The sequence below is a fragment of the Acartia tonsa genome, chromosome 6, assembly GCF_053477335.1.
Source record: "Acartia tonsa isolate MP-2025a chromosome 6, ASM5347733v1, whole genome shotgun sequence".
Classification (NCBI taxonomy): Eukaryota; Metazoa; Arthropoda; class Copepoda; order Calanoida; family Acartiidae; genus Acartia; species Acartia tonsa.
In genome coordinates, this window is record NC_137265.1 from 15,707,966 (window position 1) to 15,729,453 (window position 21,488).

At 31.1% G+C, this 21,488-nt stretch overlaps 1 protein-coding gene across 1 annotated transcript in view; it reads left to right on the top strand.

Moving 5' to 3' along the window:
- LOC145322984 (uncharacterized) overlaps nucleotides 1–21,488 on the top strand; it is a 162,009-nt gene that overhangs the window by 100,902 nt on the left and 39,619 nt on the right. Inside the window, exons 30-32 of the mRNA XM_080165372.1 lie at nucleotides 12,717–12,843; nucleotides 13,384–13,441; nucleotides 17,670–17,778. Of these exons, the coding sequence (XP_080021498.1) occupies nucleotides 12,717–12,843; nucleotides 13,384–13,441; nucleotides 17,670–17,778 (294 nt within the window). The remainder of the gene's footprint in view (nucleotides 1–12,716; nucleotides 12,844–13,383; nucleotides 13,442–17,669; nucleotides 17,779–21,488) is intronic.

The following is a 21,488-nucleotide window of genomic DNA, read 5'->3' on the forward strand; positions in this document are numbered from 1 at the left end:
GCAATAAAAAGGTAGGGGGGAAAAGTCACTCAAAATCAGTCACGTGACGTCATAAAAATGAGGAAGATAAAAGGAGAAGTAGGAAGAAAACCACTAACATAGAGATGGATAATCCCTCGTTTTTATGACGTCACGTGGCTGATTTTTGATTGACATTCTCCCCCTACATAAAAACAAAAAAAATAACTTTTTTTGTGTAAATATTCAATGCAAATTGTTTATGTCGACAGTATGACATAAGACATAGTAGTAATGGCTGACATATTATCCAGCTTATACCAATAACGAAATTAATTCTAAAAAAATCACGAAACCTATACGTGTTTTTCAGCTGTCGTTGGGGGGCAACATATCGTAAAATTGACGACCTCTCCATTTGCCCCCCAAATATTATTTTAGATTTATTTCGCTTGTTGGTTATACCTTATTCCTGCATATTATCCACATACTGTTCTCCATAATCTTATCATACAAAATAGCTTGATGTCTGTCTTTCCGTCTGGCCGTCCGTCTGTTCCTTAAGATCTAGGTAACCACTGAACCGATCGGATTCTTTTTTCTTGGGAGGGTGAGACATAAAAAAATCCCCCTATTTTTTTTAATCAGTTTGAAATTAGTAGTTGCATCTCCAATTTTTATTTTAATTACCTCTTGGGGCAAAGCCCCTAGAGGCTAGGGGCAAAGTCGCAACTACAATATATGGTTATAAGTGGTCAAGGCTGACATATTATCGATGTTATTCTAATAAGATTACGACAACAGTCTTACAAAACAAGAAAAGCACACATGTTATACAAATGTTCGATGCAATAATTGTCTAAAAAATCTCGCAACCTTTAACCATATTATTTTTTACGTATAATTAAATAAATCTTAAATTAATCCCAGTTTTGTTGCCCTTTGGATCCTGAGGGCCAACAAAACTGGGCTTCTGCTTATAATTTTTTTTTACTTTAATATCCGCGGAAAACATTATAGAGATACTTTTTATATAAAAATCTAAAATGTTGCGTAAATTTTAAGTAGATTAAATATAATGTTTTTAAAAATAAGAATTTATAATAGTATTAAATTATTTGGAAGAAAAGTATAAAGATAAAATTGTTTTTCTTCTAAAGTATCAAGTAGTCAGGTTACTTTAGATTCAATAAATAACAGCATCAAGTATTTTTAGTTGCAAAGCTAATCTACAATTCCTTTGTCTGTCCGTAAGTCGGTCCGTCAGTCCGTAACGCTATGAGGCAAGTGTGGATTTCTCAACTGCTATTTAAGAAAGACACCTGAAATTTTCTATGAAGATTCCTATGACGTATGCGCATCTAATCTATAATTGTTTTTTTTTTTCATCTGTCTATAGGTCATGCTTCAAAAGATGTAAACGTTATTTTTTAAGGTTTCGTGATTTTCATGGAGTTTTTGCACATTCTGTCTCTTTTTTCACTGTTATGAGAACTAAATATCTGCTCTATACCTCGCTTAGTCTATTTGTTAATTCTATGATTTTTTTATGCTTCGCTACTTTTGGATGTTGTCATCCTAGTTTTTATTTACATGCGTAGTATTTCTATAAATATACTCTTTCCTCTATTTTCCATTTGAAAGTAATTTTTAAAAGGATAATTTGATTTAATTTAATTTGGTTCATGGCTCTTATCGTTTGAGCATGTTGAATTACCCTATTGATTTCAAACATGTTGATTTTTGTATGTTTTAATAATCCTATTAATCTGATATTTGGAATGATTATTAGACAACCTGGTCAATTATCATTATTTTTAAATTAAACATTAAACTGTATATAAATCTTTTTTGCCACAAATGCATATTAAATTTTTTTATGCATACAAATTTATATTCTGTTTATCAAGTTATGACACCCTATACAAGTGCTTGTTTGTTTTACTATCTGAATTAGAGCTTCGCTTTTTATGGATGTTGTCATCTTTGTTTCTATAAAAGTCAACAAGAACAATGAACGTACGGTTGCTACGTTTTCGTAACTATACCTGTCACAGGAATCATGATGCAAAGGTTGAAAATCAAAACGGTCAGATATATACGTTACTGACATACTAACAGACCCAATATTTAGAAAAGCTTCGCGCCCAAAAAAAGATTTAATTAACACTGTTGTACTTTTATGACGACTATTGATGTTATAGAATCAAACTTCGTTGCAGGTTTTGAAAATTCATTGCACTTCAAGAAACACTGTTTGTAAACATTTAGATAATTAATTAATTTCTTTGGCTCCCCCCCCCCCCCATTTGCATATATTATTAGATTGAGTATAAAGTATATCTGACATGAAAAATATATCTTCTAACCGGTTTGTGGCCATTTCCCTCTCCCCCTTTATGGCCTGAAAATGGGGAACACTTTCGCTTTCATGAAAAATCTTAAAAATGGTTTCAATAAGTGGGCTCGTATTAACCCCTTAGCTGACGATAACGTGAACAGTCTGAAATAATTTATTTTAAAAATGTTTTTTTTATTATCATTTGGGGTTTATGGTTTTTAGTGTCGTTTTTTACGATTGTAATAAGTTTTTTTGTATTCATGTGATATTAATGAAATTTTATACAGAGACTACCAACTAATTTAACTAGCTATGTTTAAAATTTCATCGATCTACATTGAAAGGCTAACGAGTAAACGACACTCAAAGACAATCAACATTATTATTTAATAGTATAAAAAAAAGACTTTTTTAAACGTAGTACCTACGGACAAAGATTGCATAATTAAAGGGATTTAAACGTAAAAATCGATCATGAAGCATAAAAGAACTGCGATTCTCATTTGTCTAAAGAATCTACACAAAAAGTTTCAGACTCCTATCTTTATTTTAAATGTTTTTTTTTGCACGAAAAGTTAACGTTAATTTTGTGAAAGGAAAAAAATAATTTATCCGAAATTTAAACGTAAAACCTACGAACGAAGATTACATAATTATAGGGGTTTAAACATAAAAATCGATCATGAAGCAAAATAGAACTGCGATTTTTATTTGTCTAAGGAATCTACACAAAAAATTTCAGACTCCTTTCTTTATTTTCAGTGGTTTATTTTTGCACAAAAAGTTAATGTTAATTTTGTTACAGGAAAAAAATAATTGATCCTAAATTTAAACCTAGTAAATGAAAACTAGCATAAATCCTGCCATGTGGGTCTGCCCCCAACCCCTTACCCCTTACCAATAAATGAGGTCCATATTAGCAACCTAACTATACAACATGTTCTACCTTGTAAATATTTCCATGAATGAGGGATCTTTTATTTTTTTCAGTATGGCTTTGCAACCGATAAATATCCGCTAGATTAAAATCAGTTCTCAGCCATACTGAAATGCCTCATATTACAGGCAATTTTCTCTCAATTATTAAACCTATAATAAATAAGGCAAATAATATTAAATCAGGACTAATTGGTACCCAAACTTTTATAACCATTAGTGAACATTGGACTGTAAATTACTTTTGGTACCCAAAGTTTTATAACCATTTGTAAACATTGGACTGTAGATTACATTTGGTACCCAAAGTTTTATAAACTATATATGGCTATATCCGCTAGATTGGAGTCGGTCCTCAGCAATTCTGAAATGCATCATATTACAGACAATTTGGCACAAATATTGTTAGTGATTTAATGGCTATAGAATAGCGGTTTTTAAATCGTATTTTACGTTGTTTTTATGTTTAAAATCGTTCAATTTAATGATACTTCTCAACAAATATTATTAGTAATTTAATGGCTTTAGAATAATGGTTATTTTAATCGTTTTCATGTCATTTTTACGTTGAAAACCGTCCAATTTAACGATACTTTTTAACAAATATTATTAGTAATTTAATGGCTATAGAAAAACAGTTTTTTAAACCTTTTTTATTTACTCCGTTTTTACGTTAAAAGCAATCCAATTTAATGATACTTTTAACAAATATTGTTAGCAATTTAATGGCTATAGAATATCAGTTATTTTAATCGTTTTTTTTACGTCGTTTTTACGTTACAAACCTTCCAATATAACAATACTTTTAAACAAATATTGTTAGTAATTTAAAGCTATAGAATAACGTTTTTTACGCCGTTTTTAAGTTAAAAATGATGCTTTTTGACTTATTAAAAAACATTTTTTATAGCTGTTATTTTGATATCTTTTAACTTAATTAGAATCAGTTCTCAGCCATACTGAAATGCATCATATTGGATATAATTAAATATCTAGGTTTACATTTCAAATATTATGCTAATTTTATTATAATGGGGGATAAAATCTTTTTATCATTTTTAGTCTTTTAAAATCGCTAGGATTTGTAGTTGCACCTAAAAAAAGAGCGAATAATGAGATTTTCCTTTTATTATTGTTATTATCATAAACCGGTTAGAAGATATATTTTTCATGTCAGATATACTTTATACTCAATCTATTATTATTTTGTTGTGTCTATTTATATCTTTCTGGACATACCTTTCATTTATAAGTCCCGCCCTCTCTTATTTATCATCCCCTCAAAGTATACACCCCCTTGCACAATCATGAGCACAGCATGGTCGAACACAAATTACCCCCCCCCCCCCCCACTCCCCATATAAAATAAGGTTAATCCTACTATAACTACCTGTTTATTTCTACTTTCACCGTACTAAAGAAATAGGGAAACTTTAACCTGTTTATTGTTACTTTATTTTAGTTTCAAATTAATACACTAGGGTCCGCACAAACGATATGTTTAAATTAATATACTGATAATATATGTAAAATAGTTTAAAAATTGAACAAATATACATTGATTTTTAAAACATGTAAGCTGGAAACATGTTTGACATAGTTATGAAATCTTAGACAAATGAAACATTAAAATAGTTTGTTAAATATATATAAATCATGGTCATCACAGGGTAACGTAAGAAAGATTGTTCTTGGTACATATACTATATTTTTCACAAATTTTGTAGTCACATTCACGTGACATAAACGCCTTGAGCTTGGCTATGAATTCTAAAGAATTTGGTTCATCAATGTGTTAAAGTAACTGGATGTTACTCTTTTTTGAGCATCAAAGAATCTTGCTAAACCTACATTGTTCTCCTTTATAATGTAGCTTCTCTGGGAGCCTGGGAAGGTTTAGAACTATTTAGTGGGAGGGTGCCACCCTTCCAAGAGAAATCGCACCTACAGAAAAAAAAATATGCTTTTTTATTTAAAGTTCTTGCAAGTTAACTTTTACTATATCAAGGAACACTTTTTGAATGATTAATTTCTTTAGTTTTGATTACACCCCTATCCTAAAAAAAAACTATTAAATTATCGGACCTGTGACAGGGCTATCCTGAAAAGTATAGATATGACAGTGAGATCATTTTACTTATATCATTTTTAAAAGTCAACTAATGACTTCGTCAGTACCTTCTCTAGAAGCTTTAGATCTAATGAAAGATATTTTCCCTTCCTTCAGAAAATGGCTAAAAACCAGCACTGGGCAAATAGTAAGTTTTCTGATAATAGGAACCTATTTGGTCGAACAATGGCTAAAAGCAGTTGTCTTTGACAGCCAAATAACTAACAACTACTATAGTTTATAGGCCCATAAATAGGATGAAATACATCAAAAAAGTTCTGTTATTTTTTATTAAAAGCGAAGCTTTTCTTCATTTATTGTCGGTCCGTCCATAAATATCTTGTGGTTAATGAAAGAGTAGCAACTCTATAATCATTTTGACTGTGTTTATTTTATTATATGATAAAATATCATGTTTACTGGACTTTAAGAATATTGATTCCTAGGACCTTGAGGCATAAAAATAAGCAAAGAATCTCTATAATAAAGATAATTAAGTATCAAAATATGAGAATACCCACGTTAAGAATCCTGTATTTAAGTAATTATAATATAAGAATTTTCGTTAGGACCTCTAAACTATGTTGAATATAAAATACGTTGTTACTTCATAGACCATCTGATAAGTTGAGCTTCGCTTTTAAGGATGTTACCATTCTTGTTTTTATTGGAGGTAATTAAACCAATGCCTCTGTAATTAAAACTTCTTCTTATAATGATGGTTTACAACGCAGTTAAACAAATATATAACAATACATAGATGCTTAGGTTTTTTTTCTTAAATTTATCCGTCTTTCTGTCTGTCAATCTTGCTGATCGCTGGACCGATTGTGCTCTACTTAAAAAAAAAAAAAAAAAATAAGCCAGTCATACAAATTTGTTTAGCTATTTTCTTGAGAGGGTTGTCCTAGCCACTTCATGGTATTAAGCCCCAATCAATTATGTTTTCTATATCTTGTTATCAAATCAAAAGGACAATTTTAATATGCCTAAATTAACGACAATAGCTATCCGCTACGAACGTATGGACGAACCCTATTTATATAATAGCTTCGCTACTTAATGTTAGTTCCGGGACCTATAAAAAGCATACTGTAAATTTTAAAACCATGTGTTCATCAAATGATGGGTATGAACACAGGGATTCAAAGGGATAAGACAATAACTGATAAATTGACGTACAGTACATCCTCTATGATGAAATACTAAATTACCTCTTCTGCATATTACGATAAATGGTTGAAATGTTTGGACATTCAACTTAATGATGTAACCAATAAAAATTCACTAAAAGTTCCCGAAGTTGTCAGGCAAGCGAATGAGAAACCGTTCTTATAAAACTTTGAGGACTAGTGCTTTCCCCACCCTACCTAAAATAAATAGGAAGGTTTTATAGACATTTATTACATACTTGTAACACACATCCAAGAGTTATGAAATCAAAAGTCTATGGTTACATCCATAGAATATTTTCTTTAGAATCATTCTGAGATATTTGTTTGACAGTATAAATATGGTTCTCATTTATACTTCTTGCTTGTTAACTTTTATTATAAATTTCCCTTCGCCCCTTACATTTAGGTGCTTTGTACTTAGGAGGGAAAGGACAGAATATAGCCTAAAACCATCCCGCGTCCTATATAAAGCTTTCCATAATAGAGAAATCAATTGGTTCAGTGGTTAGCAAGACCTTAACGGACATACAAAAAACTTATTACTTTTTATGATAGAACAAGTGGCTTCACCCATAGTCTGATTTTCTGATGATTTACATCGGTTCATGCGACCTTATTTCAAAATAGTAGTGTGTGTGTAGGGGGAGGGGGTTGGATGACGTACTCCCGACAATAGGTCCAATAATAAGCTTTCCTGAAAAGAGAAGTTTATTCCTAAAGATAAGAATTTTCATGCTTCAGACAACCAACCTTTTTATATCACGCGTCTGACAAATCGGCTGTTGCTAAATCATTAATATCTTGTAAATGACTCCTTCTGTATATAAAGATTATTTTTGGAAAAGTTTGGACAATTCTAGTTTTGATCCAACGAATCAGGAAGCAATAAAAAGTACCAATATTTTTTTATTAAGACTAATAAAATTTGTTTACCAATTCAATTTTTTCCCTTTCTGCAATAAAGGTTTTCCTCTGAAATATCATTTATTAAGCCTTTTTGTATGACTACCACTTAACTCGAAAATCAGATCAAAATATAAATGTATATTATAATTAGGCCGCAGGGTTTAATAAGCCATTGGGCACATTAGCTTTATTAGTAGCGAAACTACTTTACAATTATTATTTATTTGTCCTTTAAAAAATAGCGTAATGTATGAACAGAAAAACTTTTTTTAGATTGAAGATTATTTTTGATTAAGCGAAATATCACAACATATTTCAGTATTTTAGCCTGCTATATCCAGGAAAACCAAGCTTTATTTTTTAGAGTGCTAAAATTAGGGGGTTTGAAAGGTTTGAGGGGGGTAATCTAATGTATTTTTATTTTGAATGGGGTTCATGGTTTCAGGGGTTCATAATTTGAGTGGGGTAAACACCCCTTTACCCCCATCCTGAGACATCTATATTTATGGATGCTGTCATTCTTGTTCTAATTTCTAAACTATACTGAGTGACCATGAAAATCCATAATTAGTTGGAATTTTGATTTACACTGTAAATATTCATTTTACAAATCCCTAAATTGTCAGGTTTCGAATTGAAGGGACGATTCTTCCTTGCTTAGATTAACGATCAATCCATTACGAACGTATAATTCTATCAAATAAAGTTGTAAGCTTTTTTGTATGTAGAGAAGGATCTTGCTAACCGCTAAACCGATATGGTTTTCGTTAACAGTGAAGCTTCCTTTTTGGGGGAGGGTATCTCCACCCTCTAGTAAGGCATATTTGTCCTTGACTGTAAGACAGACGTACAGACTAATTAAGAGGACGATACGCTACTGCTTCATAATTTAGTATTATATCAATATTCAAATTATTTTATTTGAATATCAATAGTTCTCTATCAAACCATATAGATATTATGCGGCACATTGGAATTTACATGGAAAGTTAACTAAATTATTTTATAAAATAGAAAAGATCATTATTTAAATTAAAAGCATGTTTGGGTAAAGTCCATTTCGTGACATCGCCTCTTAAGGGCCGTTTGGTCTAACCTAACATGAGGTAATAAACAAAATTTTATAGCTTAATTAATAGGCGATTTCATGAAAGGTACTGTAAACTCTTGTTTTCATAAAAATCAAATAATTTTTAGATTAAACTATTTTTGAGCGGCCAAAAATAAGGATGCATTGAAGTTTTCCTCTGATATCATAAACCTCCTTAAGTATAAGTTGAATATTTGGATCAAGTCAAGCTGAGTGTGCCAATGGCAACAAGTAAAACAGAGCGTGCCAATATTCCCCCAAGTAAAACATAGTATGCCAATATTTCATCAAGTAAAGCATAGTATGCCAATATTCCCCCAAGTAAAACATAGTATGCCAATATTTCATCAAGTAAAGCATAGTATGCCAATAGTTTAGCAAACAAAGTAGCATGATAAAAAAATAAAAAAAGATGAATTTAACATATTTTCCGATTTATGTTATAATTTCAACCTACAAATTTACTACTTCATGTACGTAAAATATATAAACTAGCAGTTGCGTCCCTAGCATCTAGGAGCTCTCTATTCCAAGTAGTAGAAAAGTTACGAAAATTAGCCTAAAACCATTAAAATTTCAAAATAAAAGATATCACTAATCAATGGACTGTTATGGTTCTTCTTTCAATGAAGCTTCTTATTGGTCCTTCAAAATACCATAATTTTGTTACAATAGTTTTTCTTTTTAAAACTTAAATGTAACGGAGATTTTCAGCTCTCTCCTTCCCTCAAATACCCCTAGAGATATCGAGGGGGGGGGGGGGGCGGGGTTGGAGCCGCTAGTATATATACATAAATTATTTCGAAATTTTAGAAAAAGCATATCTTGACAAGTAAAACAGAGTATGCCAATATTACGCCAAGTAAAGCAGAGTGTGCCAATATTCCCCCTAGTCAAGTAGAGTATGCCAATATTCTCTCAAGTCAAGTAGCGTGTGCCAAAACAGGCTATTGGCATACTCAGCTTGACTTGATCCGAATATTTTCATTATGATTGAGAAATAAAGTGGTGCAGTTTAGTTCCACAGTGCGTGGCTTCCGCCCGTCCGTACGTCCGCCTGTACGTCCGTCCTTCTGTCAGGCGTCGGTGTCGCTACTTGTTGGACACCGTAAGTGGGAGCACGCGCGTCTATACGCACAGGCACTCACACACAGACACGCATACACAGACACTCACACACACACACACACACACACACACACACACACACATACACACACATATTAGTGTACTTTCACCATGGATCTCTTACCGGAGTAACATTTAACAGTGGATATATAAATCATGGAAACAACATCCTTTGAATTTGTAAGCAATTTTCATACACTCTCAATTATGATAAATAAAATTACCCCTTCTGTATATTAGAATTATCAGTGGAATGTTTTGACACAGCTAGCTTGGACCATCCAATCTAGATTTGATTTGAAGGTGTAATTTAAGCCAACGAATGAGATAAAACTTTGTATGTTCCTGTTTCATTTACAGTTCAATCTCCCTTGCTCGTTTTAATCTGTATATTACTTGGTTTTTTGTTGTTGGAATGATTAATCCATTAATTCAATAAATCTAATATCTAAAATATTAATAACTGGAGAAATGGACGATTGGGAAGTTAGAGGGGAAATGGTTATCATTCCAAAAGGGAAATAAAAATTTATTTTTCCCGATCAAATTAAGGGGAGATGTAGGGGGGAATGAGGGGGGGGGGGATAAAATAAAATATATGTTATCTAAAAAAGGAGAAGATCTAAGTAAATATTGTAGGAGGGAAGGGAAGGGGGATATTGGTAGATGTGGGAAAATGCTTCAAGCACCCCCCCCCCCCCCATTTCATTCTCTTCATTCAGATAGTCTCTGATGGTACTCAACCTTCCCCCCCCCCCCCACCCCCAAGTATTTCCTATTAGCAAATCTTTCACTTGATTAACTTTACCCCCTTGAAACTGTATTTGTACAGGAGGGGGGGGGGGATGGAGGAGAAAACCCCTTCCCCGTTAAAACCTCTGGAAATTTAGTCTCAGAGCTACTGTCCCACACGGCGTTAAAATCACTAACACAAATGATAATAACAATAATAATTTGTTATTATTAAACACACACACACACATATATATATACACACACACAAACACACACTCACACACATATACACACACACTAGCCATTGATATTGATAGTGAAAGTTGAAAAAAATAATAATTTTCCCTTGTGAGAACTTTTTCTATAAAGTGTTGTTCATAGAATTATAGTTAAAATATTTATTAGAAAATAAACAAAAAATATTAAAGTGATTAGTTATTAAATTAAAATTAAAAGTTATAGTTGTAAATTATATGAAGTGATGATTAAATTTTATTTTTTGAATAATTTATTAATGTTATTGGTTGTTTAGATGTATTTAGGATAATATTTTATATAAATAAAATGTTTGAATCAATAATTTAAATTTTAACAAGTTTAAATTTTAATATTTTAGTCAATTTTACGATCAAGTCTTGAGATATCCTAAGTTATTATTAATTTTGCATTTATACATTAGAACCTGCGCCCCTAAATGCCTCTAGAGGCAATTAAGTGAAAGGATATAGGGATGGGAGTCGACCCTTCACTTTTAATTTTTTTTTAAGATAATCATTTTTGTTGTTGGTGTAAGCATATTTTTCTTGAAACGAGTTTTTAGGAGGGTAGTGATATCCTTCCTAATTTATTTATAAACCTTTCTTGGTCTAGACAAGCTTCACTGTAAAGGAGAACCATATTGGTTAAGCGGTTGGCTAGATCTTAAGCTACACACATACGAAGACAAACATCCTTGTTACTTTTATGTAAGGACAATAGTAATATGTAAATTCAAGTAATTTGGAAAAGATTTGAAGGGATATTTATGGAGACTTCTAAATTATGATAAAAAACAAACACCTTATTACTACATTATATTTGTTTTTTTCGAATGTCTGACTTTTCATTTGTTCGATCAGCTTCGCTTTCATGAATGTTAACATCTTTTTTAGATTTGAATTTCAAGGTCAGAAATAATTTAAAATCACAGAATCAAATCAGCTCTTAAAAATTTAAAGAAAAAAATTATTCCCTTGATTTATAGAAATTGTTTACAGAAATGTAACTGACACCATTTTTGTTTGCATAGCCTGTATAGAATGTCTAGAAGTCTATGATAGACTTCTAGACATACAAAAGAATTTTGAATATTTAAGAAAACTTTATATAACATCCGTTATTATCCTAAAGTATTTCGATTGTTTCTTCAGAACAAATTGATTGCTCCATTTTAGGAATCCTTTATATAGTTCCCAGGAAGGTTTTAAGTATTTTTTTGTATATGTAACTCTCGGAATTGTTTTATGTTATTTATTCCTCCATCTTCTAATACAGTGCCCTGGATGCTACGGTTGTAGCCTTTAGTAATTATAAACATCAGTATTCATATTAGTCGGCGTGGACCAATATGACTCTTCTTTAAATTGAAGCTTCTTATAGTTCCTGTTTTTTTTGGGAATGAAACCTCTATAATCACTAATACAAATGAGAATAATACAAAAGTGGAAAAAATCCTCGATAAATAATAAATCTTATTAACTAAGGATTTATTTTCAATCTGATTTATGATTTTATAACTTGCAAGATTACAAAAATATTTTTCAAGTCCTTTAGATTAAGAATTTACGTGATTTAAAAAAAAATTGTTAAGCCTCCTCATAATTTTTGGTCCCCGATTTAATTGCAATCTGTGTTTTAATTAAGTTAAATGTTAACACTATTTGATATCTATAATCTTAAGTTAAAGTTTTTCTAGTAGATAAACCTTATTAGTTGCGAAGTTACTCTATAATTCACTTTGTGTGTCCATCGGTCAGTCCGTAATGATATGTGAGGAATGGACTGTACTCAGCAGCTACTAAATCTAGACATCTGATTTTTTAAAGCGTTTTATCAAAACATAGTTTTTACCTATTACATAACTTGTGCTTTTTATCAATAGAATTTTACCGTTTTTTCATGTATTTGATGAAACAAAATGCAAAAACCTCTATTTATTCTAGGTAGGTTAGGTAATTTATGTCAACATAAGTATGTAGTTTAAAGGATATTATGTTAGCTATGTCACTTATTATTCAAGCCATAAAGTCGATGTAAATATTGTCAATTTTAGTCAACATAAACCATAATTCTTTTCAGAGGATGAAACGTCAATTATCGGAGGGGCGGAGAAAGGAGACTCACTAATGTCTGTCTCCAATAAAATGGAGGTAGTGTCTGTCTCCAGCAGAATGGAGGGAGTCGACCTTGACACCACATACACCAATAGGAATTTTATACTTGTATTAATTAAAAAGTTTTATTGTGCCATTTTTATTTCAATTGAATATCATAAACTTTGTAAAAATAAGAAAATATTTTAACCCGGTATTTTAAGATAAGAATGGTTAAGAAAGCAAAAAGGATAACAAAGATCCCCGCAGGAACTCGAATTTCGTAAGGAAACAATGAAAATTTTTTTTAAAAAAAAGGGTAACTTCATATGTTGGCTCAAAACCTTTTTGGTACCGAAATCACGATTGGTTTATTTAAACAAGCAAAGTTCCAACTTTTCTTTTAATATTTATAATTTATAAAATGTTTTTTTGTTTATCATAATTGGGATGTTCATCTATCATCTATTGTCTTATCCCCTAAGATCCATACTTTTATTTTTGAAGTTAGAACCCAATTGCCTTAAAATATTTGTCAGACGCATTGATAAATTTTTGAAGACCAGCGTTTCAAAGATTTTTCGGACCAAATAAATCACAAACAACTATTGATGAAAACTTTTAATTTGTGGAAAATTAACAAGTATAAAATTTAGCCAAGACAAGGATAACATTTTAAACAACAACTTCAACATTAATAACATGTACAAGGTAAGCAAACATTTTGTTTATTTTAGTTACTTATAATCTATGAAACGGCTAATCTAAGGATTTTGTTTAAAAAGTGCTTTTTAGCTTTAAGATTACATCTTATGTATTATAATCGGTTCTCAGCCATACTGAAAAATCACACATCAATAGTATATAATGTAGCAACATATTACAGTCATTTTTCCACAAATATTAAGATAAAAATCATAAAATCAATTAATTAACAAGTTTTGTTAGCCCGGGTCTTCTGGCCCCTCGGGAGTAACAAAACTTGGTTTAAGCTTATAAATTTTCATGTTAATATCCTCGGAAAGCTGTCTTTAATACAATTACAACGCGAGTAATAACTTTTCTCGTATTCATTCGAATCCGGTGGATAGGAACCGGTTCTCATCCATACGAAAAAACTATGTCTAGCATCGTATTATATCCAGCTTTCTACGAATATAAAAATGTACAATCATAAGATTAAAACCAGATTTTTAGCCCGTGCCTTCGGCACCTCGGGGCTAAAAAACTGGTTTTAATCCTATAATTGTACATTCTATATCCGCGGAAAGCCGTTTATAATACGATGCGAGAAATAACTATTATGAGCCATAATTCAATTTAACAAAACTATTAAGAAACTAAATAGTAATAAGCAAATATATTTTTTAGTTTTAAACTCCAATAATAACCTTCCTAATATTACTTAATAAAACAAGTATCATACAAAATTAACATGATGTCTGTCTCTTTATGAGTCTATCCCGAAGGATCTCACTAACAGCTGGACTAATATGGGTGTCTCTCATTCGCTGGCTTAAAACTTTTGGTACTATTATTACATCTTGATTGATAAGTTCAAATTTTCAAACAATAATTTTAATCTATGCAAAAGATTTTTTAAAATCATTATTGGGGATGTACATCAATTTATCGTCCGTTGTCTTATCCCTGAAGATCCCTGGTTTAAACTAATAATTTTTCATGGCAATAACCTTAAAAAGATTACAACAGCAACACTAGGTTTAATAATATCAACAATTAATGGATATAGAATACGTGGATATATAGACAGGGGAAAATTTGTCGTCAATTTAGGTTGCTAATATGGACCTCATTTTAGTTCAAAATTAATAGGAGTGTATGGGACGGGTTATAGGGGGTGGATGGGGTGTAACGTCATTTTATCCAGCTGTTAGTATCACTTTATTAGAGTACATGAAAATCTGGTGTAAGATCCAAGTAATAATACATCCATTATATTATCAACGATTGTATGATCAAACTAACCACACACAAATTAGACAGTTGGCAGTTTGAATGGACTACAGTTGACTTGTCAGGATAATCCAGGGTGGGAGGGGACATTGAACTGTAACTTACACTGGTACCGAAAGTTTTATAACCACGTAATTTGCTTAAAAACTTTTATTTAATTTGATAAGTTGGTTCTAAACTATCAGTGCTCAAAATTTTGAAAATTCTATTTAAAAACGTAATTTTCAAACAGATATTACTCGCTCTAAATTACTGATATTAGCTGTACTACTGGTACTATATGTGTAGTTTCTTTATTTACAAAAAATAAAATTTTTGAGAAAAAATTATGAGAATATGTAAATAGAAATTCATTCAGACGCCACACTGATATAAAGGTTTGATTTCAAAGGGACACTCTGTTATATTTTTAGTAGCGAAGCTTTTAGGAAAGAATTTAGGGTTTTAGTTTATGATTTTCGTAGTCAATTATTTCTCTAAGATGCTTAAAACCAAATGATAAAACAAATTTAAAAATGATAAAATAGAAATTAACAAATCATAAAAAAGAAATTGATTCTATAAAGGAACAATAAGACACCCAGATTTAAATGAGGAAAATATATCCTATGATATAAATTAGAAAGATTTTATCATAATCTGAAGATTTCAATAAAAGCTTAACTATTGGAGTTCTTCTTTTTAGGAAAGCTTCACATAGATCCTAGGATGGTTTTCGAAAATTTTTTTAAAATTTAAACTTGGGATGGTTTTAGGCTATTTTTTAGCTCCCATCAAATCCCCTTATATACAAAGCCCCCTCGATACTAGGGGGACACTATGGGGACAGATACTAAGTTTCCCTATCTGTTAGTTTCATAGTTTTTGAGAAATTTTATTTAAGAGTTTCCCTTTATGTTTATAATAAAATTTCTGGTTGATTTATTTTGTCTACAATGATAATAGGGAAAATATGAAATCATTTCCGTTGGTTGAATTATTTTGTCTACAATGTTAATAGGGAAAATATGATATCATTTCCGTTGGTTGAATTATTTTGTCTACAATGTTAATAGGGAAAATATGAAATCATTTCCGTTGGTTGAATTATTTTGTCTACATTGTTAATAGGGAAAATATGAAATCATTTCCGCCCATGTACCACATTATCAAATCATCATGATTGCAAATCCTTACAACATTGCAAATTGTCTCTTCCCCTTGACCTAATATTCCCCCCCCCCCCCTCCCCCTCCAGTTCTTAGATACTTTGTATTTGTGTTTAAAGTAGTCTAAAACCATCTAATTATCTTTCCAGAGCTTATTTAAAATGGAAAACCCAGTCGGTTTAAAGATATTATCTTACAAAAAAAATGTACTACTTTATAGTATTGGATGATTTAACTAAGTTTAATATCTTATGGCGCTTATATTACATTTCATTGTTTAGGTACTAGGTAGCCTTATTTTGCGTTGCCTATGTTCATAATTGTTTTTTGAATTTTTAAATATTATTTAAGAACATCTTAGAACATATCTTTCGTTGTTCTCCTATTTTATTATTTAAAGGACGTTAATGCTGCGCTACTTGTGGAAATAATTGGTTTATATATTTTTTTAAATATTATATTTAGGACGTTTATTGTGATTATAGAGGAGCCTAACTCCTCTATAATTTTTAATACATTTTTAAGTATAATTATTGCTGCACTTTTTGTGGACATTATTGTCTTCATATCTCTGATATAGATCACAGATATAGATCCTCTATAATTCTTAATTAGTAGCGAAGCTACTCTATAATTCACTTTGTCCGTCCGTCAGTCCGTCAGTCAGTCCGTCAGTCAGTCCGTCAGTCCGTAACGCTATGGGGGAAATGGGATTTACTCAGCTCCTTTAAAAGATAGAATGCTGAAATTTTTTGACAACATTCCCATTATTAAGGAGCACAATTGACTATAAAACATCATTTGCGGTCGGACCGATTTTTAGCAGGTTTTAGGCTATTTTTATATTTTTCACATTTTTCTCCTTATCTTCAGTGTTTATGGTCCGATTTTCAAAATTTTTTCAGTTACAGATATCAAAATTAAATTTCCTGTCGTTTAAAGAAACAATCATGAAGGCCAGACTGCCTTTTTAGCAGGTTTTAGGCTATTTTTATATTTTTCACATTTTTCTCCATATCTTCAGTGTATGGTCCGATTTTCAAAATTTTTTCAGTTATAAATATCAAAATTATATTTTCCGTCTTTTAAAGAAGACAACTATGACGGCCAGACTGCCAGACTGCCTTTTCAGCAGGTTTTAGGCTGTTTTTTTATATTTTTAACATTTTTCTCCATATCTTCAGTGTTTGTAGTCCGATTTTCTAAATTTTTTCAGTTGTAGATATCAAAATTAAATTTCCCGCCTTTAAAGGAAATAACCATGACGGCCAGACTGCCTTTTTGGCAGGTTTTAGGCTATTTATAAATATATTTAACACTTTTTTCCATATCTTCAGTGTATATGGTCCGATTTTCCAATTTTTTAAAGTTTTTAAGGATTTAAAAATTAAATTTTTTGTCGTTTTAAGAAAACAACCATGGCGGCCAGACTGCCTTATAACAGGTTTTTGGCTATTTTTATATGTTTTACATATTTCCCAAGATCTTTGTTTATTTTGATCCAATTTTCAAACTTTTATGAGATATCAGTATTAAAATAATTTTTCCCATTGTTATGAGCATCTTTAATATAATTTACTTTGACCATCGTCATCATACAAAATAAAACAAGGTTTCATATTTATTTTATCCAATAAATCTATTCTTGATTTTAGTAAAAACCCTTTTAAATCTACCTGTACGTATTCCCATCTACGATTTTTTGTGCTTCGCTACTTATGGATGTTGTCATCCTTGTTTACTTTCAAGTTTGGCTATTGCTGCGCAACTTTGGACATAAATGTAACTTTTCTCATAATATTTTTTTTATTAAGGACGCCCAATGTGATATCGAGATTATAGAGGAGCCTAACTCTTCTATAATTCTGCATGCCGGTAAAATACTCATCATCAATGTCAAGCTTTCTGGTTCCAGGCCTATAGGTAAGCATTTTAATTTTGTTAGGTAGGGATAACACAATGGCCGATAAATTAATGTAGATTCAAAATATTTATACACAAATTTACCCCTTCTGTAGATAACAATTGGTGGTTGAATCGTTTGGACACTCAAATTCATGAACCAATCAATCAAAATTCGATAAAAGTCCCCAAGTTGTCAAGCCAACGAATAAGAAAGCGTTACAAACTTTGGGAATGGGGACTACTGTAATAAACAGCCCAATGTCCCCTCCCTCCCTGGTAAAGCTAGTGTAATTTTAACAAATATCTTTAGGGATAAGACAATGGACGATAAATTGTTGAAACCCATAATGATTAACTAAAAAAAATACGGATTGAAAATTTTGGTTTTAAGCACTGCTAAGCTAAATCTTTAAATCAATTTAGTGGTGAGCCAGATCGGGGTGAGCCAACTTTCCACCAATGAGAGCACAGCATTTTATGAAATGCCGCGCTGTGATTGGCTGAAATTCGGAGCACCACGATCTAGCTTACCACTAAAATGATTTAAAGATCCAGCTCTAGTTTTAACCAACCAATCGTGATTTAATAAAATTTACAGTCCAATGTTTTCTTCCTTAATATAACACTGCCCTAATTTAGACATTTTGATTTTATTTTGAAAAATCTGCTAAAGTAAAGTTATCATACTAGCATGGTTTTTAAAAGTTTGATTCCTAGAACCATTAGACATGCTATACTAACAAAAGCATTTCCAAAATCAAATATAAAATATTAATACGCTATATCTGATAACTTGTATTCAAGCTATTAAACCACATCAAATATTTGTCAATGTTATGTTGTCCGCTTGATCTGTTGAGTTTTGCTTTTATGGCTGTTGTCATCCTTGTCTTTATAAATATATTTGTTTTGGGCCTTAAGAAAGTGCACACTTATAAAAGGGTACTGTAAACACAGATACAGGAGGGAGGGGATACTAATACCCAAAGTTTTATAAACTAGCAGTGTTCAAACCTTTAATACAGTAATTACAATCTACATTAAGGGTAATTTTGTTTATCATCATTAGGAATATATATCAATTATATATATCGTCGAATGTCTTATCCCTGACATATATATATGTCATAAATAAAAAGTCAACAATTTCACTTTGGAAGTGTTCAAACGGATAAACAAATAATGAGATTTGTCTATCATAATTTGGAATGTAGACAATTTTTTAGTCATTGTCTTATCCCTTAAGATCCCTGAGAAAGACCCTTTATTAAATCTTAATAAAGACAGGTCTCCGCAGATAGTAAAATCCTTATACTAAAGTAACAGGATGTCTAGGTGTTTGTGCTGTACCGAAGGATCTCGCTAACCGCTGAACCGATTGGGTTCTCCTTAACAGGGTAGCTTCTCGTAGGTCCTTCTCGTAGGTCCTGTAAATAACTATTTTTGGGGGGATGGGACACCCCCCCCCCCAATTTAGGTAAATTTTGGTCATCTAGAAAGTAGGAACACCTATTATTGTGTTTACAGTTAGGTAAATTTTGGTCATCTAGAAAGTAGGAACACCTATTATTGTGTTTACAGTTAGGTAAATTTTGGTCATCTAGAAAGTAGGAACACCTATTATTGTGTTTACAGTTAGGTAAATTTTGGTCATCTAGAAAGTAGGAACACCTATTATTGTGTTTACAGTTAGGTAAATTTTGGTCATCTAGAAAGTAGGAACACCTATTATTGTGTTTACAGTTAGGTAAATTTTGGTCATCTAGAAAGTAGGAACACCTATTATTGTGTTTACAGTTAGGTAAATTTTGGTCATCTAGAAAGTAGGAACACCTATTATTGTGTTTACAGTTAGGTAAATTTTGGTCATCTAGAAAGTAGAAACACCTATTATTGTGTTTACAGTTAGGTAAATTTTGGTCATCTAGAAAGTAGGAACACCTATTATTGTGTTTACAGTTAGGTAAATTTTGGTCATCTAGAAAGTGACACTACTACTAGGCCCAAAATAAGAATCTTAAAAGGACATTCTTTAACTTTATTTCATTTTTCTCTCTGGAAAGTTGAAGCCCTTTAAAATTTATTAAATAATTTATGGTATTAATAGGGGGCAGGGAACATTGGACTATAAATTACACTGGTACACCATGGTGATAAGTTTTGTATACATGCTATCCCATTCGTTGGCTTAAAATTTTTTGATACTTTATATAATTTTGATTGGTTTATTTAAACTAGCAGTGTCTAGACTTTTCTATTCAAATGATTATATGTAAACAAGGGGTAATTTTTTTATCATCATTGGAATGTATATCTATTTTTATATTATTCTTTTCATTTAGTCAAAAATACTTTTTTAACAGGAGGCAGCTAAAATGTAAACCAATAATCCTTTTATTTTAAGATTTTCTTTTTTGAGGCAGCTAAATAATCTTAAATGGAGTTTAATCTTGATTTATTTTCTTCCAATCAAATATGTTCTAGGTTCACATTTACCACTTATTTTATCAATTACTAGCAGCTACGCAGAAGTTATATTGTAAAGGAGAACCATATTGGTTAGCGAAATCCTTCTTCAGTATAGACAGAATATACTTTTATATAAGGACTATTGGCTGTACCCCTAGTATTCGAAGGGAAAGGAATAAGCAAAAAAATAGTCTAAAATAATTACAAAAATAATAAAACTCAAAAACCATAGAGAAACTAATTGTCAAAGAAAAATTAAACAATTCTAAACGATAATTTCAAAATTTTAAAAATAAAAAAAGATGAAAAATCTTTTAATAATTGTTTTTCCATTGATTTTAATGATAGTAGGCCAATTATAGGCGGCCGACAAGATTTAATTTTGGGATTATACAGCTTAATAACTGTACTTTTAAATGCACAGTTTGGACCGAGTCTTTAAGAGGATAAGCTAACAGGGTTAATGCTTCCTGAGGGATAAGGCATAAAGACAGCCCACCCCCTAAATTTCAAATTATTCAGAAAATAAAAGGAGGGGGTTCTATGATCGCTGAGCACTTTGAGGGAAAGTACTATTTAACTATGTTGTTAACATTAGAATTTATAAATGCTCGCTCAAATGGCTTAAACGCTGTACATGATTGATAAGAGTACATATATTGTAAATGATTCCATGACAATATATTGGCATTGTAAAATAATAAAACAATTTTTTAGAAAACCTTTAAAGCAATTTAAATTGTTTGTGTTTATTTTCTCACAAATTTGCAACATAAACATGTTTCAGTAGCGAACTTACACTACAATCTTACAAATTTGTTCATCTGTATGTTTATTTCTTTTCATCCGATTAGTGCATTAAAAGGTTCCAAAATTGAAAATAAATAATCCTAACTTTTATGTAAATTTTAAAAAAGAGCTAATGTCTGTTTGTATGTCTGTGTTATAGTTTTTACAAAACTTGCTAAAATCTGGAGCGCCGAAATTTTTCTTTTCGGGAAATTTTAATCTTTTTTGGGGGAGTGTAGGTTTTTCCATGCTTTCTATAAAAGTCTACTTTTTTCCCTAGCATAGAGTTTAATCTTTTTTTACTCAATTTTTTTTCTTTTCTACCGTTTAGAATTGAAAGAAATGGGGCTATTTATTTCGAGCAACTTTTACTTCTAGTTTGTTTCTTTCTTATAATTTTCAAATTAGCAGATGGAGAAAGGGTCAAACAAGCCTCCCCCTCGAAAAAGGGTCAAATCTTTTATCTGAAT